Source organism: Ahaetulla prasina, chromosome 3 (assembly GCF_028640845.1).
Source record: "Ahaetulla prasina isolate Xishuangbanna chromosome 3, ASM2864084v1, whole genome shotgun sequence".
NCBI classification, from domain to species: domain Eukaryota; kingdom Metazoa; phylum Chordata; class Lepidosauria; order Squamata; family Colubridae; genus Ahaetulla; species Ahaetulla prasina.
The window spans coordinates 176,482,431-176,510,075 of record NC_080541.1 but is presented as its reverse complement, the minus strand read 5'-3'; the positions used below and the strand labels follow the sequence as shown (position 1 = coordinate 176,510,075).

Sequence of the window (27,645 nt, the reverse complement as noted above, 5' to 3'; positions counted from 1 at the left end):
AACGAAGAAGGTTGGAAGGAAACAAGGAGAGCTTCCGTTTCTGAAATGGAGAAGTACGATGTAAGTATATCTTTAAGGCTCTTCGGACATCCAACGTATGCCATTCATGTTCCTTTTGATGTCTGGGTACGGGACAGAAATTTGGGAGAATCAGTTCCTGAGAACGATGAAATAGTGAATTAACTTTTGGAACAAAGGTTGGGTCGAGACGCAGAACTACCCTATCGAGGTGAAAAATGCAAAGGTCTTTGCGTGTTGAGAGCGCTGCCAATTCTGAAATGCGGCGAGCTGAAGTTATGGCAATAAGGAAAGCCACCTTGAAAGTCAAGAGTCGTAAAGAAGCCTCTCGGAGTGGTTCAAATGGCGCTCTCATTAATGTATTAAGAACTTTATTAAGGTTCCAGGATGGGTACCTGTGAATAGTAGGAGGATGCAGGTTAGAGGCTCCCCTCAAAAACAATCTGATGACTGGATCCTTTGCCAGGGACTCTGATGAGCTGAAGGTAAGCACCGAGGAAAGAGCTGCGACTTGGCGTCGGAGGGTGTTAGGAGAGAGACCTGACGTCAGGCCCTCTTGTAGGAAACCAATGATGTGAGATAGGTCAGGATTCCTAGGTGAAATGGACCTCTTTGAGCACCACATCGAGAAAGCTTTCCAAGTGAATTGGTATATGCGCTTCGTGGATGGTCGTCGTGCCGCCTGAATTGTCGGTACTGCGTCTGGGGGAATGTTGAGACCCGCTAAGATGTCCCGCTCAATCGCCAGACGGTGAGTTGTAACCACTGAGGTTCTGGATGGATGAGAACCAGGGGTGAAATGTTCCTGGTTCAGACTGGATTTTCTGATCGAGTAGCGATGGCAGCGGGTAGTTCGGAGAACTGGTAGCAAAAATCCCTCCCCCCAACTCCCGCCCATGCCCAGCTGAGCTGCGTGATTGTCAGAGCCTTTTTTTTTTTACTTTTAAAAGCATTTTTTACAACCTATTCCTCCAAAGAGGTTGTTAAAAAGAATGCTTTTAAAATGTAAAAATAAGGCTCTGACGATCCCAGCTGAGTGGACGTTGGTCTTACCTGAGACGTCCTTTCTCAGCAAGGAGGAAAACGCAGTCAGGCATGGGTTAACTCTTGTGTCAAGCTTGTAGGACCGAGTCTTTAATTTGTTTCAAGCCCCGCCTTATCCTGTTGTCTCTCCAGTTTTTGGCGAGGAAGCTGCTCAGACTCTCGTGTCTTCCTGAAATGACAAACAATTAATGTACGCCCCCATGGATAAACATCGCCCCAGAAGGGTGGGGCTGACTGCCGTTTTCCTCCTTGCTGAGAAAGGACGTCTCAGGTAAGACCAACGTCCATTCTCCAGACAGGTGGGAAAACGGCAGTCAGGCATGGGACATACCAAAGCTAGGTGATTGTCCGGGAGGGTGAAGATAGGCCGATGAGTCATGGGTTGTCGTGTACACTTTGCAAAACTCGTCTACCGAAGGAGGCTTCTGCCGATGCATAGGTATCGAGTTTATAGTGTCTGATGAAAGGCGACGGTGAAGACCAGGTTGCCGCCCTGCATCCTTCCCCTAAGGGCGCCTGGGTCGCCCAAGCTGCCGAAGTGGAGGCACTCCTCGTGGAGTGTGCTGTGATGTTCTTTGGCCGAGGAAGAGATTGCAAATCGTATGTCATGGCTATGGTGGCCCGTATCCATCTGCCAATGGTAGGTCCTGAAACTTTGGAGCCTAACGAAGAAGGTTGGAAGGAAACAAGGAGAGCTTCCGTTTCTGAAATGGAGAAATGCGATGTAAGTATATCTTTAAGGCTCTTGGACATCCAACGTATGCCATTCATGTTCCTTTGATGTCTGGGTGCGGGACAGAAATTTGGGAGAATCAGTTCCTGAGAACGATGAAATAGTGAATTAACTTTTGGAACAAAGGTTGGGTCGAGACGCAGAACTACCCTATCGAGGTGAAAATGCAAAGGTCTTTGCGTGTTGAGGCGCTGCCAATTCTGAAATCGGCGAGCTGAAGTTATGGCAATAAGGAAAGTCACCTTGAAAGTCAAGAGTCGTAAAGAAGCCTCTCGGAGTGGTTCAAATGGCGCTCTCATTAATGTATTAAGAACTTTATTAAGGTTCCAGGATGGGTACCTGTGAATAGTAGGAGGATGCAGGTTAGAGGCTCCCTCAAAACAATCTGATGACTGGATCCTTTGCCAGGGACTCTGATGAGCTGAAGGTAAGCACCGAGGAAAGAGCTGCGACTTGGCGTCGGAGGGTGTTAGAGAGAGACCTGACGTCAGGCCCTCTTGTAGGAAACCAATGATGTGAGATAGGTCAGGATCCCTAGGTGAAATGGACCTCTTTGAGCACCACATCGAAAGCTTTCCAAGTGAATTGGTATATGCGCCGTGGATGGTCGTCGTGCCGCCTGAATTGTCGGTACTGCGTCTGGGGAATGTTGAGACCGCTAAGATGTCCCGCTCAATCGCCAGGCGGTGAGTTGTAACCACTGAGGTTCTGGATGGATGAGAACGCCTGACTGAGAGCAATCTGATTGTCTGGTATGCGCCAAGGTGTTGTCACTGAAAGAGCTTTGAGGTCCATAAACCAAGGTCTCCGAGGCCAATGAGGAGCCACTAGGATTAGTTCGGCCTTCTCTTCCAGGAGTTTTCTGATTACTTTGGGAATTAATGGAAGCGGAGGGAACGCATAAAGCAGTTCCGGTGGCCATGGTGATCTTAGCGCATCGACCGCTTCCGCTCCTGGGGACGGGAACCTGGCGAAGAATCTGGGTAGTTGATGATTTGAGGGAGTTGCAAATAGATCCACCTTGGGAAGACCAAATCGAAGGGAAATCTTTTGAAAGAGAGCTGGATCTAGTTTCCACTCCGCTTGATCTATTTGCTGGCGACTGAGGGCATCCGCCCGAACATTTGCTGTGCCTGAAATATGGGAAGCTCGAAGCGAGAGAAGGTTGAATTCGGCCCAGTGGCCGAGGTTCAGTGTCTCTGTCATGAGGGTTCTTGAATGTGTGCCTCCCCATCTGTTTATATGGGCTTTTGCTGTTGTGTTGTCTGTGAGCACAAGAATGTCCTGACCCTTCACTAAGTCGTGGAAGTGGAGAAGGGCCTTGTGGATTGCTCTTAGTTCTAGAAGGTTTATATTGAGTTTGCGTTCCTGTGCTGACCATAAGCCTTGTGCCATATTTGGACCCAGGTGGGCTCCCCATCCTGTGAGACTGGCATCTGTCGTAAGGACAATTCTGTTGGGTTCTCTGAATCGACTGCCCTTGGACAGAGCGTCTGATAGCCACCACTGGAGTGATGTCAGTGTCTTTGGTAGAAGGCAATTCTTGTTAGTGATGTGGACTGGCCTCTTCGTTGATACGGGAGCAAGGTCCATTGTAGTTCCCTGCTGTGTAAGCGAGACCAGGGTACAATTCCAAAAGTGGAAACCATCTTCCCAATAGTTGGGAAAGAGATTTCAAGGACTGGATCGGGAATAAATGATCTGTCTGACCAGATCCTTGAGACTATTCTGGCGATCCTGGGAGAGGAATACTAATGACTGTTTGGAATCTATGATAGCTCCCAGGTGTAAGATAATGTTGGAAGGTGAGAGGTGGCTTTTGGCCCAATTTATGGAAAAGCCATGTTCCTGTAGTATATGAATAGTGGTATTTAGGTCCCGATGAGCCAAGGGCTCAGATCGGGACATGATGATAATATCATCCAGGTAGAATTGGATACGGATGGGATGAGTGCGAATGTGACCAATTAAGGCTCCCATGACTTTGGAGAACACTCTAGGGGCTGAAGATAAACCAAACGGAAGGGCCCTATATTGAAAATGTTGGCCATTGTAACAGAAACGGAGGTATTTTCTATGTCCTCGGGCAATAAGAACATGAAGATAAGCTTCTGTTAGGTCTATTGAAGCCATGAAATCCTCTGGGTGAATGGCTTCTAAAATAGAATGTAAGGACTGCATCTTAAATTTTCAATAAGCAATGTATTTATTTAAGGATTTAAGGTCCAGAATTGCCTCCATCCCCGAGGGTTTAGCTACTACAAAAGTCTAGAGTAAAACCCTTGCCCTGATGAGACTGTGGAACCTGTTGAATAGCTTTGATATTGGAGAGATGAGTAATGGCCTCTTCCATGATAGCAGTTATGACTGTCGTGAGAAATGGGACAAGGAATAAAAACCTAGGGGAATAGAGGTGAATTCTAAAAGAGACCTTCCCTAATAGTCTGTAGAACCCAAGCATCCGAAATAGTAGATTCCCAGTGGGCGGAGAAAAGGACAGGCGTCCGCCAATGGGAGGGAAGAGTGAATTACTTAGATCTACGGGAGCCCTTCCCTACCCCCACGGAAGGGCTTTCTGGAAGAAATCTTGTAAGGTGTTCTGACCTGATTGTCCTGCTGAAAGGAGCTCTGGGTTGAAAAGGTCTGTGTTGACGTGGCTGGTAGAAGCTGGAATCGGAACCCCGAAAGGACTGATGACGAGAATAAGGAGTTGAGCGAACGTCAGAGCGCCTGGACAATGATGGAAGAATCTTCCGCTTATCTTTTGTTTCAATCAAGAGGGGTTCAAGTGATTCCCAAACAATTTTCTCCTGAAAAGGGTGATGAGGCTAGTCTCCATTTGTTTTGACATCTGCCTGCCAATTATGAAGCCAAAGGAGCCTGCGTGAAGTGATAGAAGACCCTATGGCCTTGGATGCGAAGCGAGCGGCATTGAGTGTGGCATCTGCCGAGTATTCCAGTGCTGCAATGATCTTGTTAAGGTCCTGGTGGGATCTTGTATCTGCTGGGTTTGTCCTTGCTTGTAATTGCTTCAACCAAATGATGGTTGCTCTGTTGAAAAAGGATGCTGAAGCAGCCGCCTTCACTGACCAAGCTGCCGCCTGATGCCCTTTTATTAGAACCTTTTCAGCCCTTTTATCTTCAGGACGAAGATATTCCTCTGGGGGTCCCGTTATGTGGGAGGTGGCAGAAAGAGAGACTATAGGATTGTCTACTGCCGGTACCTGTAGGAGGTTGGACATTTCAGAAGTCATATTATATAAGCGTTTGTCTAGGCTGTTTGGAAAAGGTCCAGAACCTGGGACTCCCCATTGTCGTTGAACCACATCTGTAAATAGTTTGGGGGACGGTACAGCGTCTGCCGTTATTGCTGGTTCAGAAAATAAAGTAGTAGAGGGATCATCCCCTTTCTCCCTACTAATTCTAGTTGTGGCCACTTCTCCCAATCGGGTGGTCATTTGGGCCTTATGTAATAGTGATTTAAAGACTTGAGGATTAAATAATCCAATGAAGGCTGGTTGTTCAAGATCTAAGCCTTCATCTTCTGAAAGGGCCTCATCCCTAGGGATCTCTCCCTCTGACAAATATTCTTGATCTGAATGGTCAGGAGATACCGTCTGACCGTGTTCTGACATGATGTCTTCAGAACCTAGATGTTCCTGATGAGATCTGGCTGGAGGAGCTTGAGGCCTAGACTCCTGCTGATAACATTGCCTGAAGCTGGATCGAATTGCATCAGCAATGAGAATCCCAAACTCGGAGGAAGCTGTAAGCCCCTGGCCCTGGATAGGATTGGAATGGGCGCTGTTTGAATGGGCTCCTGGTATTAGAATGTTGGCTTGGTCTTATATCAGTTTCTGGCATAGTCTGAAACAATGGGGCCCCATCTATAGGGACTGGAGTAGATCCTGTAGTTGGTTGATCTGGTGACCAATTAGGAGGTAAAGAGGTAACAGATGCTGCCCTGTGGGGGGACTGTTCCTCCTCCCGTGAAGGAGTAGTACTCACAGTGGACTGAGGTCTGGAAGTGAGAGAGGCCTGGTGCTGGGCCTTGAGACTGCCTTTTCTAATGCCTTATGTCTCCTCCTTTCCTCCACCGTGGGTTTGGATTTGAGTTCAGATCCCTTACTTTTGGAAGATCTGCCTGTAGGGCTGATGTTCCCTCCTGGGACATCCTCAGGAACCCGGAGGTGATATTTCTTTCTTTATTGGTCTTTTGCTCATTTTTAATAATCCTCAGGAATAAGCAGGCAAAAGCTTAGTAAGAATCGCTTCCCAATATGGCGACCGGCTAAAGAACTTTAATTGCCTCCAAAATGGCGCCGGAGTCTTTTCGCCAAAATTAGCCGTTCGAGAGATCGCACCAATATAAACTGCCCTTGTGGCCTCAGAGGCAAAAGCTCAAGTAAGAGGCCCCACTCTACTTCCCCACGATTTCACCAGCCGGTGGTATACTTGCGTGAGGAGGGTTCTGTAGCGTCAGCCAAACTGTTCTCCGCAGCTGCAGCTGAGATCGGAAAGATAAGGGCTGTAATAGATCTCTCGGTGCGCGTTTAGCTGCTCAGCAAAGGCTGTGAAACGCAGCTTGCAGAAAAACTCCGCCCCCTTTGCAGAGTTGGGAAGCTAAGCAAACCTCTCTGAGCCCCGGGAGGTTGCTGAGGAATGAATCTGCCAGCCGGCAAGATAATAGCTTCTGCTGCTCTCCTTTTGCCGATTGAAATCTGAATCCTTTGTAAATATTGTAATAACGCTGAAAACTTGATTAAATAAAAGCACAAATTAAAACTAAAGCTAGAGCTAACTTAGGAGCTCAGGAAGACACGTTGGTCCAGCTTGGGACCGAGTAAAAAACTGGAGAGACAACAGGATAAGGCGGGGCTTGAAACAAATTAAAGACTCGGTCCTACAAGCTTGACACAAGAGTTAACCCATGCCTGACTGCCGTTTTCCCACCTGTCTGGAGAATTGCCTGATCATCAGTTTTTTGTTTTGTTTTTTTACTTTTTAGCATTTTTCTACAACCTCTTCGGCCAAAAATGTTGTTAAAAAATGCTTTTAAACGATTAAAAAAGGCTCTGATGATCACAGCTGAGCCGCACAATCGTCAGAGCCTTTTTTTTTTACTTTTAAAAGCATTTTTAACAACCTTTTTGGCTGAAGAGATTGTAAAAAAAATGCTTTTAAAAGTAAAAAAAAAATTGCACGCCATAGCTGACCACCACCCTCATGCACTGTTCTACTTAACCCATGCCTTCTTTTGACGTGCACTGTGCACATGCGCACCTTGTATTTGGTGTGTGCTGCACAATGTACGTGCACGTGTAGCATACATGTGCAGCCAGCAAAACGGAAGTAAACTGGTTCAGATTTCACCACTGATGAGAACTGAGCGTACTTCTGAAGGTGCCAACTGCTTTTTCAGAAAGACGCTTATTCCCTCATGAGACAGCTATCTTGCAGTGTCCTCATGTGGAGCACTTATGGGCAATATCAAGTTTTCTCCTTGTCTGGAGAGGAATTACAAAGAGCCATTCTACTTGCTGGCTTTTCATTCTGCTATCTTCAGTTTGCCATTTCTCCCCTAAAGTCCACAAACCTAAAATCTCTATCAGTGCAGTTATATATAGAAAGGGTTTGACAGGTATTGGGATGGAAATGGAGTTGGGAATCATGTACACCTAAAAATATCTCTAGCTGCTTGTATCTGATGCTTATAGCAGAACTTTGTTTACTTACTTTGTTCCCATAAAAGTAGGTATATAACAATATACTACACAACCAAAATAATTGTTCTTATTTAGGACATCTTTTCCAAAGGTGAGTTAAACTTCCCCACAAAGTACTGGGCTATATATTTATTCTTTAGGAGTATATTTCTATTTCTACAAAGACAAATTCTTGCTTTGCATATGATCAAACTGCCTGTAATTCTAGAAAAAAAAAGGAAGAAGAAGGGAAGGACATTAAAGCTGCTAATTAATCCTTTAAGGGCTTATGGCTCAATTTGAAATCAGAATCTTATCTGGTATTAATTGATTAGTGTACTATTCTCTATTCACTGTCAGTTTTGTTGATAAAACATGGATATTCACGTATATGTTATGTGTTTCCAGTTTTGCTTTATGATAACTTTCAAAAGCAGGTTGTAATCCAGGAGTAGGCATTCAAATGTGTCAGAAATGCATTAGGGAGGCTAGTAACAGAGTATAGTAAGAATACTTTTCCCATCTGTATTAAAAGCACACCATATGCAAACTGCTTGCTTTAACTAGAAAAATGCTAACAGAATGCTTTTTTCCCATTACATGTAATGGCTCCCACTTTGTCTAACATTGAGGACCAACAAATAGCAATTTCCTCCCCCAAAAAACATGCAGCTTAAAAACCAGCTTCAGCACTGATAATATTCTTATGGATAGAAATGAAGATGCTAGACAATAAAAGTAAAGCCGATTTAGTCAGTTATTGGTGATACTTTTAAAAAAAAGAATTATGTGGTGTGTCTATTTTTAAGAAAAGCAAATTTTAATCAAGTGCCTGTCTTATGAAGCATGCACTACGCCAGAAAATCAGTTCTTGGAACACTGTACACTACTGAAGACTGTTTTATGCATATAAGCAGCATCAAGCAATGAAGAGCATTAAATTACTCACTATTCAATGATATAAAGCTTGAGGTGAGAATTTCTCCATACTCTCCAATGTTTAAGTGTTATGATTGTATGTATTTTTTCTATTTGTTCTTCCATTATACTTTTGCACTGCAAAAATCATCATATATTACCCACATCAAGTAATGAATATGCATGTAAAAATTTGTTTAGCAGATAAATAAAATAGTAATTTTCTCTACAATGTGCTGTCTAGGACCCCATCTTGCTAAATTTAGTCTCAAAAATTCCTTTATTTTCTCAAAAGAAAACAATTCTGGATTTAAGTCAGCTTTCCCAAACAAGAACAATAGAGAGAAAAATAATTACAGACAAAAATCAGTGCAGTGCAAACTGAACATGGACATTTCCCTCTCAATATATGTTTTTGTGTTATACAATTCCAAATGTGTGTACATATGCATATGCGTGTGCATGTGCACAACTGGTTACACTTACTCTTCAAGTGTAATAAACCTTGACGCTTATTTTCCATAAATTTATCAAATCCTCTAAAAGAGGATGCAAGATCATTATGTTAATTAAGGGCTATGCAAAGATGTCCCTTTTTTGTCTCCTCTAAATCTCCTCCCATTCAGCTTTATTGGATGCTTTTTGGCCCTCGTATTCTGAGAAACAGGGTATGCTTTTCTCTGCCCAATTTCTATATGTCATGCTTGACTTTACAGACTCTGATCATATCTTCCTTGGTCATCTTTTTTTCTGAACTGAAGCATACAAATATTCCAATATTTTCTTGTAAGGAAGGTATCTGTCCCCCATTAATTTGGTTAGCCCTTTCTGTACTTTTTCCAGCTCTAATATATTTTATCTTTTTTCAAACATGGCATCCAGATATTCCAGTTTTGTGTAAGGGCCTAGAATACTAGAAATTTTATTTCCTATTGATCTCTAGCATGGAATTCATCCTTTTCATAGCTGCCACGCACAGGGTCAGCATCTTTATTTAGCTATCCAATGTAATTCTTTTTCCTGGTTAACTGTGGACAGCCCAGATCCCATCAAGCTATATATGGAATCATATATATTTTTAAGTTCCTCACTGTTATTTATTCAACTTGAACATTATTCACTATTTAATTGACTGACTGTGATTGTAACGGACATTAGAATAAGAGGGACACAGAGATGATACTCCTTGTAACCTGTTTCTTCAGTGTAATTATAGCATAGTAATATCTGACCTAGTTTTGGAGGATGACCTTGGCTTCATGTAGGAGTGGGGAAACTATCCAGGTCTCAGTATTGCAAAGAATCCAGTTACCTAGTTTTTGAGTTGAAGATGGTAAGTCAGAAATAGGGATTTGCAACAAGCCTTTTTTTCCCCACTTTCCTAATTGCACCCTGATTTCATTAAATATTTTAATACTAGCAGAATAATGTAAGAGGATCATAAAAGTCAGTCCAAACAATTCTCCAAAGTAAGATATACAAAGACATTATATATAGCACAATTAAGGTGGTTACTCCAAGGCCGTTTCTCACATTTCCCCCTTCCACTAGCCTAAAGAATCTTTTTTGTAGGCCTGGCTTCTCCACGTTCCCAGGGTCTGTTAGACATTCCATCGAATTAATTAAGTAGGTTAGTTAAATGGATTACTCTTGCTTTTCAGATACACAGTAGGTGGGAACCCCATATAAAACGCAAGAAAGATGTCATGTGCTTCTAGGTAAAAATTTGCTGCCAAACTTTTACAAATATTTTAAAATAGCCATGAATAAATAGAGGTTGGGAATGCTTTTCTTTCTCTCCTCTGCTTTTGTTCAGGAATCAACAGTAACTATGTGCAAATGTTATCACATACATTTTTCACTCCTGTGCTCCATAAAATTAGCTTCTTATGATACAGAAATAACACAACTGAACTTAAAATCTGTTGTTTTAAACAACAGCTTGTATTTAGTTCTAGTACGAAAATCAAGATGCACAATGGCTATGCTCAGGCTATCAGATTTTACATTAATTTATTCAGGTCCCTGAAATTTACCTGCTCTCATGTTTGTAAGTTGAAAAATTGGGAAACTTTCTCAGACCACCAAAAGAGTTCTGTGATAATTTAAAGCTTGTGTCACCTTTCAACAAAAGCTACTCCAATAAGAGACTCTACCTGACCCACCTTGTCAGTCTTTTGTTAGCATTTAGGGACTAATACAGTTGTGATCAGCTACTAAAAACACTCCAAGTTCATTATTTTTACACAGACTACCTAGGACATAGGGCAGTGAGTCTTAAAGCCAATTAGCACAACACTTTGGTTTTAAGCAAGAAGGAACTGAGTTGAGGCTGCAAGAGAGAGAAGTCAGGAAGGAATATATCGGTCAGCACAACCCTGAACAGAGACTTTGTTAGATCTTAATGATAGTAGGGAAAAACTGATTGACTCAGGTCAAACACTCTTGTTGCCAAGTTTGGTTTCTGCTGTGGAATGTTACCAATGATTTAAAACTCCAGATAGCTTCACAAACTGGCAGAACTATTCTGATTCTCCAAGAAAACAGGAATCCCGTAGAGAGGTCAGAGGGGATGAAGCAGCTTCTGTCACGTAAGGTTTTCTAGTCCTTGAATACGCATATGGGTAGCACATACTAGAAATGTCACCCAGAGATTATGGTAGCAAAGGTCATATGGAGAAAACAGAAGCAAGCAAACAAACAGGTGAAGAGAGTATAAATGAGTTTAAAAGATTAAAAGAAAACCTTAGTTTGACCATGAATGCATACAACAGCTTCATGTTTTTAATCTAGCATAACTTTGTTCTGAGCATAAACAGTAGTCAATATCAGAGGGTTCCCCTTAAAAGTAGGCGTTAAAATAAGACAATAATAAGCTCTGTATACATTCTGAAGAACTTTACAAATACTTTATTTTTACAAATTTCATAAATGCTCTATATAAATTACTACGCATATTTCAATAATCCGTTTTTTAAAACTATGCATGTAGTTCAACATTTCAACCTCTCAATCTGTGATTGGTAATTTTGTTCATGAGCCTAACACATTATTATTTAAATAATCATTTAAAGGGGAATTGCTCAATACATTTTTGCTAACTTAATTCTTGTTTATGTTGACATATGACTTACCATACACAGAATCTTTAGGAAAGTGATTTTTAATCTATAAAAATATAGTTACAGGAATTATTAAGTATAAATAATAACTTGCAACTTCTTTGCTATTATAGTAACTTCTTCCCCCATTTTGCTAAACTAAATTGCAGCACTATCAAGAGATAAGCAGATTTGCTTATTATCTTTTCATAATCCTGTAACACCCTTGTAACTTCCCATATAGTCAATGAGGAACTAGCATCAGTAGGTTGTCCCAAGGTTATCAATCTAATTCATCTAAGCATGTTCCGATTTAATGACATTTTTCTGACTCTGAGTACTACACTGCCTCTCATAAGAACTGGAACTGAAAGGCAAAGGAAAGCATAACAAAGGTACATCATTTAGGATACATTAAAATGCATTTGTAAAGTATGCGTAATCCTGAAGAAAGAAGGCTATATCTCGGAGCCTGGGTTTTCAACTTTTCCTTTATTCGTTCTACAGCAGAGATAATAAAGGGAGATAGGAATAACCAATGCTTCTCTGGGCCTCAAATCCTTAAACAAAATTGGATGGAAATCTCACAGTATACATATTGACATGAACACTGCTAAATACCTAAAGAGGTAAAACATCACAATACAGAGATAGGATAATGTAATTCATTTTCAACAGGTTATATTTTAACATTAAAATCTAGAATACTTTGATGACTGTTCATCCTTTGGTAATTTCTAATACTAACTTCAAACAGAGGAGAGCCTATACCCATTTAGCACAGCGAACTATTTAACAACCCACTATGACAATAAGTGCTCATTAGGCAATTCATGAGAGAAAAGAGCTCAAAAGAGCACATTTTTGCAAGCACACTCCGGATAGCAAGAAACAGCTTACTATTACCATCAACACTACCAGCCCCAAAGGAAGGAAACTCATTTTTCTCCAACCCAGCCTTTTTTTCCCTAGAGATAAAAGAAGGAGTGAAAGTATGAAGTTAAAGAGAATTGTCTGGCTACTCAAAGCCTATTTTTAATATCAGGTTGAGGAGCAGAATTTTGAAATAAAGCAGCCAGTTCCTTTTTGATGCAGAAAAGTACAGATCTTGAAACTAGGTCTAGTCCCTCCTCCTTCACTAACTAACAGCCATATTTTTCTCATTAAAAGACAATCTGACTGTATTTTCAGACTTCTTAATAAGGCGATCATCATAATTTGAGTTTTTATTATCTCTTCTTATTTTAGTTGGAATCAGGAAGCAGAATGTTTTTTCGGGGCTGATGGGTGGGGGGCAAGTCACTTCCATTTTCTTCTTCTCTACTCAAAACTGCTGCCAGTAGTAATGATGACTTGTAAATATTGATTAAACAAGACTACAGCGGTGATGGTGGAATGGTGATTGGTTTTGCGGCTGTTTTTTGCTAAAAGCAGATAATAAAGAATAAAATAAAAGTTAAATCAAAATGAAGTTTATGTAACTCCCATATAGAGTTTGGTTCTTAGGCATCCTGGAGACGAATTAATTTCATGCATTCTCATTTTCTGTCACCCCTGCTCTCCCAACACTATCCAAATGCAACAATAATCAGACCTTCAAAACACCTCCTATTTGGTTCCCTCTCTGCTCACCCAGCATCCTTACTTCTCTGAACCAGCTTTGCCAGATGGATGCAATTTGCATAATATCACCAGCGGAGGCTGCAGGATCAACAGGGGTCAGGCTCTGACATCTCCAGCACAGTCTATCTCCGAGTGCTAATTTGGACTGCATTGATCTCTCTTTCTGATTTCTTTGTCATTTACCTCTGCAGAGGTTTGACAGGAGATATGGAGACAGACAAGGTTGGAGGGGGGGGGGTTGGGGGAGTTAGGGAAAGAAACAAAGATTGTAGTTACAGATGTCTTTAAGGAAGAAAAAAGATTAAGCCAAGGACTCTGCTGAGGGTCATAGCTCAGAGGCATCCTAATTACCTTGTTCTTAGAGATTCTTGTACAGACTTAGAGGGGGGTCCTGTCATGGAACTCATAGAAAGGGAAAGTTATTAAATTGAAATTGTGTGCTTTCTGTTTTTAATAGTTTCTCACTGAAGATTGCTAGAGAGTTAGGATTTTTAAAAGCCCATCTTTGCCCATATTCTCTCTAGACACAAAAACAAGGCCATTCCATAACACAGGTGCCCAAAGTCTGGTTAGGAGGAATTACAAAGTTTGCATATCCCAAAAGTGCTTTTTCAAAAGGCAACTGGACTTTCTTGTTTTTCCTTGAAGATGTTTCTCTTTTCATCCAAGAAGCTTCTTCAGTTTTGAAGAAGAAATGAAGAAGCTTCTTGGATGAGAAGAGAAACGACTTCAAGGGAAAACAAGAAGTCACGTTGCCTTTTGAAAAAGCACCTGTGGGACAACCATGACTGGGATGACTGAGGATCCCCATAGATAAAGTTTGGATAGTCAACTTCTTCTATGAAAATACTTATGAATACATTACTTCTTTGTGTGTTTCTCTGAATATGGTGATGCTGTTTCCAAAACAATCCTCTATATCCACTATGGCTCTGTCCTTTTAGAATGCATTGGTACTACTGCAGTTCTTACCTTCAGTAAGTACAGCAATATGGTGCAGATTCAATTTAAAAAACTATTATTAATCCAGGGGTACCATTCTCCTAATATCAGTCAGAAGATGTGATCTGTGTATGTTTGGGGGAGGCTGTTTTATATTCACATCAAAACCATTTATCAATTTTAGGCTTTTAAAAAAAAAATTAGCCTAACAGATTAACTGACTGCATTTCCCAGGGAAAAGCTGAGGATGAGACCACAGTTTTCCTCAAAATAAATATTTTAGAATAGGCAGAAATATAATATAAAAAGTAGATGCATAATGCCAAGGAAGAGAGCCCCAAGACTTACTCAAATAGCATCATAATTAAAACATCTGACATTTAAGAGGAAAATTTCAGCTACTGTGAAAGTATCATTCTACTATAGCTCCATACAGTTACCATATATACGTCTTTGAATTTGAAATCATATGATTCAACTCAAACCCTATACCTAGCGATGGCTCCCCTGAAGTGTTCATCCCAACCCGTCCCTTTAGCATTAAAGAAATGAGCTACACCGAAGATAGCACGAAGGCAGTACATGGCCGCATTGATACTCCCGGTATTTTGCATAGACTCCCTACAGTAGGGAATAATCTGCAATGCCTAAACACAACTTTTTTGATTCCATCCTCTCTACCTTAGCCACAATATTATTAGGCCTATTGACCTTGCTGTGTAGGTAGCAAACTACAACAAAAGCAAGCAGTCAACACAAATACCCAAACAAACTGTCTCTTCATCCCCCCCCCCCACATTTGTTTGCTAACTACAGGAAAAGAGTTGAAGGACCTTCTCCATTGTAACATGCTCAGGAATGGAACAGCAGTGATAAGAACATACCCCCTGCTGCCACCAGGAAAAAGGAAGCACTGAATCTCTGCTCAAAAGGGCTGAACATTGGCAAGAGTGTTCTGTCACTTTTGCGCACAATAATCCACTGTGCCACTGAGTCCCATCAGAGGGATTTTGAAAACTTAAATGATTGAAAGCACAAGAGCACCAGCTCAAGGTTCCCAGCCAGCCCAGACATCCTAATTAGCTTTACACACACTCCCACTCAGAGGGAAGAGAGCACATACAGAAAAAGGACTGTCACACTGCTTTTCTCTCTTTCTAAAAGCGTGGCGGTGCTTCCCAGCTTTCCCACTGTGACACCTCTCATGGTAGTTAATTAGAATCATATCACTGATTGGACCCTGACAGACATTCGGCCTGTATCTTGCCACAACCCACTCCACTCCCAGGCTAACATTAGTTGTGCAAAGCACCTCTCTGCTTCCAAAAGCTTTTTATAGTGTCCAGGACGGAAACTCCTCCTTGCCAGAAATGTAGGCCATATTGTCTCCCTCACAGAACATCCGCTCCACCTGTTTTGAGCTGCCTGACCTTTAGCAGCACTAATTCAAAATGACACTGCTCATTTAATGACATTTCTCTTGATTTTTGTTTTAGTCTCTTTTAATTATTTAACTCTGGAGCCCTTGGCCCTTTTCTTTCAACTGTAAGAGAGTTTGCCCCCTTTTCACAAAGCTGGTTTAGGACAGCACCTCAGCTCTGTCCATTCTTGTCATTATCACATGAGCACAAAGGGCATTCACAGCAAATCAAAAAGATGATGGGACATTAATCAAAGATGTTCCTTAATATGCAAAATATCAAATAGAGAAATTGCAAAGTAGTTGCAGACATCTGTAGCAGTGATTTTTGGAAGGAGCTGTCTTGACAACTTCCTTTGTTCTGTAATCCAGCATTACACAAGTAGCAAGGCCTCTTTTGGCCACAGATAGCAGTTCATCATTATTTTAGTTGCCTGACGAGCAGTTTACCACTTTTTTCCCCCGCTGAAACTGGTGACATGAATTTGGCCATGATATTTTAGGTTATGAAGAATTCTGAAGGGATCTATTCTCAGAGAGTAGAATAATCCCATTCTTCACCCAAGATCTTCATACCACCGTAGATCCCATGGTTAACCAAGGCCTCCCTTCTGGAACCATATAACACAAGAGGGAAAAAAAATATTGGGAAAAATTACATGAATGCCCAGAGACATGAGAGAACAACCATATTCAGCCTGTAATCATATAACCACTAAATGTAATTCAGCTATGAGATTTCCTGTCAAAGCAACCTACATGCAGAGCAAGGATAACGGGAAGAAGCTGAACAACTTTAATCACTGTATATTTGTTAATGCTTGAAGCCCTCCCAAACCAGTGAGACTTTTCAACCTAAAATGTAGAGCTTGACTGAATCCCTTCCTAGATAGATTATCCTAAACTGACCGCTGTTATATAAACAACATCCTGATGTTTCTGTGAGACATTGTCTCAGAGAAATGTTTGGACAAGTAACATTTTGATTTAGCCTCCCAAATTCCTTTACACTTAAGAGCTGTCAAGGATACAGAGACTTGGGTCACGAAGGAAACTGAAGACTAGTTGTCATGATCAGTGATTCTTAAAGTGGAGGTAATTACCCCCAAGGGGATAATTTTGGAGTACCCAGGGGGTAATGGAACAATTTATAATTATGTGTTTGAGGGTTGAGGATCCAGTCTGGGATGCTGTTGCTGAGATTCTTGTGTAAAACAATAGAGTCTGGGATTTTTGTGGTGGTAATGACATTATGTGAGAGTGGAAAAACGAGTTATTGAGTGAAACAGTTTAAGGACCACTGATCTAAGCTCATGACCTGAATACCATCTCCAAGCCCATGAGCAGCAGCTTCATTTTTAAATAATCCCTTCTAAGAAAACTTGAGCAACAGAAAGAAATCTTTGAAGTATACTATTCCCATAGTACTTTTTTTCAAAAAGGAGGGGATTAAATTCTCTATGAAGACCAAACCATAAACATTTGTAACTTGCAAAAATATGATATTAGACTTTTAGTTTATCTTGTTCAATAAACTTAGGTTGGAAATTTGGAAAATTTTGATAGTGGAAGATAAAGAAAAATAAGGTTTTCTGGTTTTGATATGGCAATGGAAAACCACAGATGAGCGAAGCAATTGGGCGTATTAGTAAAGTATAGTTTAGAGGATTTCGTATGTTCTTAGGTAGAATAGTTGTAATATAAGTTAGAAATTTTTGCACAGAAATACACAGAATTTTTTAATTTTTTAACAAAATTATTTTGAGTTTTAGAAACAGATTTCATAAAATTAATTAGCAATGAATAAAGAACAATTCATACCTGGATACTACCATAAATACAATAATCAATATTTTAAGATAATCTTATTCTGGTCTTTATACTTTTGATGGTTGTGTTATGATTACATGATTGCAATTGGCTTTTCACAATTGGCAGGTGTTTGTGATTGTTGCAGCATCATGTGATCATGTTGTCACCATCTGCATGCTTTTCAGTTGGCTTCCAATAAGCAAACATAAGGGGGAAAGTAGCAATAAAATTCCAAGTTGAACTCACATGATATCATGTTTAACAATTATGAGTGATTTACTTAATAACCACAGTAGAACTGTGCTCTTTCCCTTCTTTCTTTCTTTCTTTCTTTCTTTCTTTCTTTCTTTCTTTCTTTCTTTCTTTCTCTCTTTCTTTCTTTCTTTCTTTCTATGTATGTGGGGGGAGAGAGAGGGAAAGAGGGAGGAATATCTAGTGTACTTCAAAACTTTATTCCCTGAATGAAAAATTTCAGTTCAAATACAGTTATTTTTGCTCTTATAAAAGTACTGTTTATTTACACGTCATAAAATTAACTGGACCATTTAAGATTATTTATTTTTTAAACTAATAACATGTTAAAACATCAATTACATATAAACCAGTATCAGTCAAGCAATGCTTCTCCAAAACAAATGTTCCATAGAGAATGAGGCGTTTGTAAGGATAAGAGTTTGCACCTTGGCAGTTCCCTATGGGGTTGGTGAATGGACAGCTTGGTAGGAGTTAATTAGAATCTTGTCACTAAGTAAATGCACCCTGCCTGGACTCTGACAAATGCTCTACTCTGACACTGGGGGCCAGAAGACAATCCACATCAAGCTACTGCAGGATGACCCTTTTAACACCAAGAGTAAACTCACTGCACAGCAAGTTGAAGCTCATTAAAACTGTCTACTCTGTGAGCATCCCATTAACCTCCCTGTTAAAAACACACAATCCCTCTTCTTTTCTTGCAGGCCTAATTAATGCCCAGGATTTGGAACAATGTAACACCCTAACCTTCCTAGATTTCCAATAAGTAAATGAAAAAAGAAAGGGGGGAGCCAGAAGGATACAGATGTATCACCTACATCTCACACCATATTGGTGGTTGACCCTTTCAAATAGGTAGGCTGTCTTCTGAGGCTTACCGTGAGCTAAGGGAGGTTGCCTGGGCTTAATCAGCAATGTAATTAGGCTGTCATATGGCTACATATTTCCATGGGTTGACTTGATAGGCTTGTACATTCTGTTTCTAAATTTGATTTGCAAACTGGAGATGATTGCTAGAGTATGTATATACTGTAAATGTGTACAGATAGTCCTTGACTCATGACCACAATTGAGCCCAAAATTTATGCTGCTAAATAAGGCATTTGTTAAGTGAGTTTTGCCCCATTTTATGACCTTTCTTGCCACAGTTGTTGAGTGAATCATTGCAGTCGTTAAGTTAGTAACACGGTTATTAAGTGACTCTGGCTTTCCCACTGACTTTGATTTGTCACAAGGTTACAAAAACTAAACATATGACTCCAAGACACTGCAACTGTCGTAACTATGAGCCACTTGCCAAGCGTCCGAATTTTGATCACGTGACCAAGGGGTTGCTGCAATGGTTGTAAATGTGAAAAACGGTGATAGGTCACTTTTTTCAGTGCTATTCTAACTTTGAACAGTCATTAAATGAATTGTTATAATTTGATGACTACCTGTATATCTATCTGTGCACTGTATTACCCTGGCAAGCTTTAAAACACCCTGATGACACTCTTTCCCTTCCACCTATAAATAGTTCTGTAGTCAGTGATGGCTTCTGTCTTAAAAGTTTAAGCAACTTAGCCTGGCATATGAGTGCTAATTTACAGATGGCTAGGGAGGAAAGGTTTTGAAAGACTTACAGAAGAAAAATGCAAAAAATAGGCACACTGAACCCTCCACCCACATTTCAGCATGGCTGAATAATCAGAATTCACAGTCATTGAGCATTGATGTCTAGAAGGGCCTGGCTGCTTCAGACTCTGCCCATTCTGGGCAGAGAGGGGTAGTCAAAAGAACATCTGCTACCATTCTGACTTGTACATAGTTGAGGTATTCAGGAATTCATTAGCTGTCATCACTTGCAACTATGACCACAGCCCTACTCTACAAATGTCTTTTTTTTTTTAAAGGAAAGGTAGGAAAAGAACTCAGTGTCATTTCAAGTCCTTTCCAGGAAATCACATGAAGCCAAAAGCCTAGAAAATTTAAGATGACTTCCAAGAGAAAAGGTGCTGTTGAGATTTGTCAGAAATGTCAACTTTGAACCACTATGCAAGAAGAATGAACAGAACCCAAGGGACTCTTACTTTGCTAACTGCATAAAGATCATCAACTGCATAAGGATGTTCGGTAACATTTGGGAAACAACTGTAGTAGTAGTACCCTGCAGACTGATGTGTAGAAATACTGCAAAAATAAGCTGCGAGTACTTTTGGAATGATAGTTAAGCAAATCTGGGGAAATCTTATATGAATCACTACTTTTTTCTCATACTTAGCAAAAGATCTATGAAACAAGTGGATCGTTAGAATGTTTCACTAATGTACAGTATTTTTCATGTGATCAATATAGGAATCATTGGCCTTTCTAATGGGCTTGCTTTGCTTTCTTCACGTTAAAACCCAACATATTCAGATTAGCTTTGTTGGGGAAATTTCAAGAATACTTATCTAATCTTATTATTAAATATTATTTTTTAAATGATGGGGGATGGGACAGACCAACACAACTTCAAAATTGGACAGTTCATTCCACCACAATTTTCTAGACAAAAACTATACCTGAAAATGACTATGTCAAAATATGAAAATGAAGTGAGGGTAGAGATTAGATATTTCCCCCTCTGAACTAAACTTCATGCACAAACATGCACACACTATTAGTTTCACTGTGCTTAGTGCTTTAGGTTTAACTGCTGACTAATCCCATCAAGCATAGTGGGTAATTATAAGGCTGATCAGCTTCCTTCTAAGTATCAATAAACACATATAAACACTGTGAAAAAATGAAGGGGAATGAGTGATTGTCCATAGGAGCCAGTAGTATACAGATATCCTCTTGCAAACTCAAAACAAATTATAGCAAAGGTTGTTAATGTCTTTCTCTCATCAAATAATATTTCAGGATAACTGTGGTTCACAATCTTTTTTTTCTTGGCCACAATTCATCCTACAGATTGATTGATTGATTTCATTTCTTTTTTCTTTTTTTCTTTCTTTCTTTCTCTCTTTCATTGTTTCATTCTTCCATCTTTCTTTCTCTGCCTCCCTCACCAGTATGCTCAATTATTCTTTAAAGCCAAACTTATACAAGTGTGCAATTCTAGAGTAATATCTATCCATCCAGTGGTGTCGCGATTGTTATTACCTGTCCTTCATATACCACAACAAGTGTTCCACCCACAACTTCCTAATTTGAAAAGCCAACTTCTGCTGAAGTGAGGCTATGGTATCTGTCTGCATCGTATCAGGCTGTTTGGCCTTCACTTACTACATTGAGATACCACAATTATCCAAAGATTGATGACCTTCAATTTAAAATGATTCTCCTCTATCAAAAAATAAGGTTCAGTAAAAAATATTCAACAATTTCCATCACTTTCTAGGTAAATCTGATTGTCCCATTTTTAATGTAAATTAAAATGTAAAATTAATTTTGCTTCCAGTAAATATAGTCACTTTTTCATTAAAAGACCATAAGCCAAAATCACATAACTCTATTAATAGCAAATAACACTGAAGGGACATTTAAACATTTTGGAAGCTAAACAGGAACATTTTTAAGTACAAGAATGCAACGGTGATCAAATAAGGGGGAGGAAAACAGGGAACAAAAAGATAAGAATTTTCTAGTTCCAGAGAAGATATGCTCATTTTAAATCTATGCTAAAATTTGTTTTGTTTGTTTTTGTTTTGTTTTGTTTTAAAAAAAACTGTTTAATGTTTTTGCACATTGGGTTGCATTAGGGGGGCATGCACATCTTTCACAATAATATAGTCTTTTTCCTTGTTTAAAGAAGAAAATCTGGTTTATAGGTTTAAGACTAATTGCTGAGCTCTCATCAGACACAAGGGAAACATCTAACCTCAGTGTGGTGCACCCATGGATAATATGCTGGTGTTTCACACCACAAACACCTTTAGGCTAAGTAAAATAAACAAGAAAAATCCTTTACAAATAAAAGACAGTCAAGAAAATTGGAGAAAATAACCATCATTGTGTTCAACTTTCCAGCAGGGGAAAAAAAGCTAATGACAGTCCGCTAGATGTACAAGTAATTAAAGACAGTGACAGATTGCATTGTAGAAATGTTTGTGGCTTTAGTGTGGTAAGAAAAGCCATTACAAACACTTCTATAAAACACCTGAGAGGAGATAAATGGTTTGAAGGAGATCTGGATAATAACGTAAAAAGGCTTCTATATAATGCCAGCCTACATGAATGGCTGAAATGAGCCTATAACCAAGCAAAGAAGCAGCATTTCAGTGGTACATTCCATCAACATGCAACCAGATCTATAGTTCAGAAGGAGATTGCTAATTAAAAGCTGGTGAGCTTTAAATAATTCATCTCCTTAACTCATATTGATTTGATAGTTTAGTGGTAAGGATCTTGAAACAATATTAAACTGTTTCCTCCAGGCCTGGGTGGTAGGTGACTTTTTTTCCTGTTGCCCATGTGTAAATTTACAGCTGAAAGAAGCTGATAAAAGAGGAAGAAACACAACAGAGAGAACATACTTTGACAGGTGCAAATGAGGAAAAACTCAATTAACGTATCTCAAATTTCCCGAAGACCAATAGGACATAGTATGCATTTACTGCTAAATAAATACCACAAGACTATTTCCTACACTGCTATCTTCTAGTAGATAGGACAAACACATTTGTAGGTGCATTTGCTAGAGAAGTCTTTATAATTTTTTTCCATATAACTGAAAATCCCCAGAAGCCTCTAACATCTCTCAGAAGCATCAGCAGAAGAATAAAGAGCTTGCTTACAACTGAGCAGCATGAATGTGCTCAAACCTATCCCTTGAACAAAAATATAGATTAGAAAATAAGGAACCACATAAGGGGTAACCTGACATGACATCAGGATCTCCATAACATAATGCCTTTTTTTTAAAAAAATTATTTTATAGACAAACAAACATACAGTACATAACCAATCATTCAGTGTATCATCTGAGTACATCTTTTGTGTCTTCTTCTTGTTCCTCCAATATTAATCATCTCATAATATCATTGTTTCATTTATTGTAACATTTCTCCCACATTTCTTGCTTTACTATTAATACATTTATCAATCTTCTCTCTCTTTCTTCCTCCCTTATTTTATTACGTTACCATCTCTATCTCTATCTCTATCTCTCTATATAAAATAAGGGCTTAGTGGGTAGCTTGTCGATCGAAAGGTTGGCAGTTCAGCAGTTCAAATCCCTAGTGCTGCGTAATGGAGTGAGCTGCCATTACTTGTCCCAGCTTCTGCCAACCTAGCAGTTCGAAAGCACATAAAAATGCAAGTAGAAAAATAGGGACCACCTTTGGTGGGAAGGTAACAGTGTTCCGTGCGCATTTGGCGTTGAGTCATGCCAGCCACATGACCACGGAGATGTCTTCAGACAGCGCTGGCTCTTCGGCTTTGAAACGGAGATAAGCACCGTCCCCTAGACCTGAACACACCAAAACTTGCATATATCTATCTATCTATCTATCTATCTATCTATCTATCTATCTATCTATCTATCTATCTATCTATCGTCTCTAACCAATGGTAAAATTGTCCCCATATCTTAAAGTATTCAGATTTCTCTCTTTCTTTAATTGTCAAAGTCAATCTCTTCATTTCTGCACAATCCAATTACTACCCCCGCTGAGGGATTTTCTCTGCTTGCCATCTTTGCGCAAATACTATCCTCGATGCAGTTATTATATGTATAATCAAATATATATTTTCTTTACTAAATTTCTCTGGTAGGATGCCCAATAGGAACAGTTCAGGTTTTAAATCTATACATAACATAATGTCTAAATGGGAGAAAAAGAAACTAAATGCTCTTCTGAGATGTTAGTATTAAAATCTCAAATGCAGCCCAGACTCAAATATTTTAGAGACTTATGAAGAAGTGATGGTTGGTAAAAAAAAATGAAGGGCACTAAGTAGGGCATGTGTGATTGTCAGCTGTGCTTAAAATTACTGTTCTAAAAAAAAAACCCTTCTCATTCATAAAACAACTCTATCCTTCTGGATTTAGCTTCTTGCCTCTTCTTTGATTACCCACATCAAAGATGGGATCCAAAATAGGAGACCCACACAGGAAACTGGATTTCATTAGCTGACAGCCACATACCTTGGGAATTACATCAGAGCAAACACATGGTATTCTTCCAATCGTAACACACAAAAAGAGACTGAGCAGGAATATAGGAGGGGAAAAAGGACTTGTTCTTACCTATCCCACTGTGAGGCCTTCCTATGTGCTGTAGATTCAGTCCTTTGTTCATATCTAACAGCCCATTCTTTGGCCAGCTCCCCATGGCAAAGCTGTATGCCTGGAAAAGAACCAAGATGCTTTAACACGATAGTACAGCAAGACATTGATTCAGTACCATCAAAATATTTGATTCAGTCATTCTTCAGCATTATGAAGTCCAAATATTTGGGTCAATTTTTTTGGAAGATTACATCTCTCTTTTCAATATTTTATTTTGAGTAGTCTCATTCTGATATTACTCTTCTGTTAAATACAAATTAACATTCTCAATATTCCTTTAAGTGACAAAGTTGACTTGGTGTGTTGCTAGGTGTTTTTTCCCCAGATGCCACCATGAAAAATGACAGGTTTTGCTCTCTACTACAGCAAAATCATGAACATTTATTATTTGCACTAATAGGTAAAAAATTACATTATATGTGCTGTTTGCCAACATCAATATTGTCCTAGTATTTAAAATAGTGTTTCCTACACACAAGAACTTTCCATGCTATACACACAAACAGAAAAAAAACCAGATCACATTGGTAGACAACAGTCTTTTAAAAAAGTGTTTATTTAAAAAAAAAATACAATAATCTACGAGGCTGAAACAAATGCCTTTATCCAGACTGAGTTGTCCTCAGAATTCTAAAATCTTGATCACACACTTCTGATTTCTTAGTTTTTTCTTTATTCAAGCAAACTCTGGATAGAATTTCCCATGCTTCCAACCTTCTTTTTTTTCCTTCAGAAGGAGGAGAATCTTTACCTTATTTACAAATGTGAAATTTTTAACAAACTAAAATACAAGTGTGTTCCTATCTTAAAATTTAAAAGTGAAGTAACTTTTAGCAGCAATCACCTAGCCAGGAAAAAGTAACATTTTGCTGTTTTCTATAAGTAGTAATAAGTTTTTTTGCTCCTGTAGCCATTATTTTCAGACCAATGTCTGACCCTGGTTCCCAAAGATAAACCCACATACCAAACAACGTAACTGTAATGCTATTAATAATTTCATCCCTCTGCATGCTTACTCAGGGATTCTTTTCCACAAGCCTCATATTATGCCTTTTTATTCAGAAGAAAGCACAGATTGCTTGCAAATTCCACCTCAGTGTTTATGTACTCAGAACCAAGGTAATCAGCTTTAAGATCCTGACTGCAGTGAGGAGTGATCCATTAAAAATTAATCTTTCAAACCCATATTTTTCTGATTCAGCAATTTAGAAATACAAGCTCTATTGTACAAACAGTAAACTAAGGCAAACAATTTCAAGATCTTGAATATAAAATGGGAAAGAGTATAGATGGCAGCATCTATTCATATGGATCCATATGCAAATTCAAAAAATGAATTTGTAGAGAAATACACACACACACACACACACACACACACACACACAATTCATATCCCCCCCACTCTCCCTCCCTCCCTCTCTCTCTTTCTCCAGTCTGGTATTTCTTATTAGGAAATTATTTAATTTAAAAAGTACCTCCTGGGAAGGAAGTTCACTCTCCATATCTGCTGACACTGTTCATTTAAAATAAGAGGACAACCATATAGCAATGTTTTTGCTAAGGCTGTAGATTTATTTCATCAATTTAAAAATGCTACTATATTTCCAGTTAGCTCTGTGAGCTGATTGCCGTAAAACTACAAGGGGGAGAAGTCTGTGCCAGGGCCCTACTTCATTACCTATCCCAAAAAGCTACTCTCAGCTTCCACACTCAGTGTGTAATTCATAAAATAAGGTCAGAAGCCTCTCTAAATAAATGGGCAGTAGTACTGTGCTGCTACCACTAATAAGAACAATCACTTTAAATGGCCAGTTGGGGGTCTAGGAGGGACAAAACAGCACTTCACTATACCAGATCTTGCCAAAAGGACTTGCTGCCACACACAAACACATACATTTATCCATTGTGCTATTTCCATTTGGGGAACCAACATTATGCAAAGCAAAGAAAAACGTAAAAAAAATAATAGAGGAAGGGAGGAAGGGGAAAATCCAACATTTCTAGCATCACCACATATTTATACATTTATCATTAAATACCCAAGGCGACATCATTTATACTTGTCTCAGTTCCATTTATTGTTTTGACCATTTGTTTGTTTGTTGATTGATTGATTTGTTTATTTATTTCTCAAGGCAGTGAACATACTTCTTCCTTCTATTCCACAACAACAACAACAACAACAACAACAACAACAACCCTGTGAGGTGAGTTGGGCTGCGACAGAATGAATGGCCAACAGTCAAACAGGAAGCTTTCATGCCAAAGGCAGGACTAGAACTTATAGCCTCCAGGTTTCTAGCATGGTATCTTAATCACAAAACCAATCTTGTTCCTTAATATGCTTTACTTCCTCTAAATTATTGATACCCCATTCAGCAAGCAACCCCCAACTCCAGATTTATGCAAAATAATAGTTCAATCTTACTCAGTTTATCATATGCTGTTTTCAAAACCAATAAATTACATTCATGGACTTCTTAATGTCCTGATGAAGAATCTAAGCATTTGGTTTGCATCTGCCTTATATAATCTCGCACTGCCTTTCCCAAATTTTGCTCACTGTCATATTTCTTATCCTTTTAGATATGTTTAGTTCTCCTAAACATTTTCCCAGACCCATTTGTCAAACAAATCTGTTTGTAGTTCTAGCATTCACTCTTGCTATCTTTCCTTTTTGCACAGTTAATCCATAAGCAAACCATATCAATATTTAACATTTCTCTACGAAGTTTCCAGTGGGTTCCACTTACCTTTGCTACCGGTTCAGAACTGTGAGTGCTTGTGCGGCACTTCTACGCATGCGCAGAGCATCCATGGTGACATTGGGGCAGGTGGATGGAGCCTCCTACCGCTGCCAGTTTGCCCGAACTGGGGCAAACCGGTAGAAACCCACCACTGTACACCACCAAGAAAAATCCCAACCGAAAACAGCCAACTAATATTACTACTAAAATTCATAAAATTGCCTGATAATTTTAATGGTTTTAAAGTTGACCAAAACTGAAGAGGACAGAAGAACCTCTAGGGATAGGGCATTCCATGTATTAGGAACTTTCCTTCAGTTTATATCCACCCCACCTCTCATGGGGCATAGACTGTAAGCATGGTCCTCTCTCAATGCTTTCAAAAGATGGGCAGAAACTATTTGGAGAACAGTTCTTATTGTTGCTTAAAATATCTCTTCAGTTACTTTATTTCAGCTCTTCAGTAAGAATCCCTTTTCAACTGGGATCAGCAACTAGGAAGAGGCCAGCACCCAAATAATCTTTCTACTCCAGAAATCAATCAGGTATAAGATGAAGCTATCTAAAAGATCCCTCAGAAAACCTTCTAATCTATCATGGCAAATATTCATTCTTGTAGAGTCCAAGTTGCCAGCCATTCACAGCATGAACAAACATGATTCAGTCATTAGTAATCAACTGAGGGCAATGTCCTCCATTCTCAAGTGTGCTTCTAGATTTAGGATGTGATTCATCTTGAGAGCTGAAATCACTTGGGACACAAACATTGCAATAATTATCATTTGACAGTATTATTTCTTCTCCATTATAAAGTATGAGACAAGATATGTGTGATACTAAAGATACAAGGTTTTGTGGTGCTTAAAAGCTAAGCTGCTGCACCACTGTTCTTATTTTAAGTCATACAAATATAGAGGGGACAATAAATCATCAGGTCCCTCCACAGGTCAGATACTCCATGTTGAAAAGTGATTTTTACAAAGTTGGTATAACCTTCCATATCTAATTAACCACAACTTGGTTAAGTTAATAACTAAGATTTCTGTATGGAAGTTGTTCAGTGAA

General features: G+C 39.3%; 1 protein-coding gene across 1 annotated transcript in view; it reads right to left on the bottom strand.

The window, feature by feature from the left end:
- Positions 1–27,645, bottom strand: part of ERI3 (ERI1 exoribonuclease family member 3) — a 289,470-nt gene that overhangs the window by 82,179 nt on the left and 179,646 nt on the right. The window contains exon 7 of the mRNA XM_058177046.1: positions 23,792–23,891. Within this exon, the coding sequence (XP_058033029.1) occupies positions 23,792–23,891 (100 nt within the window). The remainder of the gene's footprint in view (positions 1–23,791; positions 23,892–27,645) is intronic.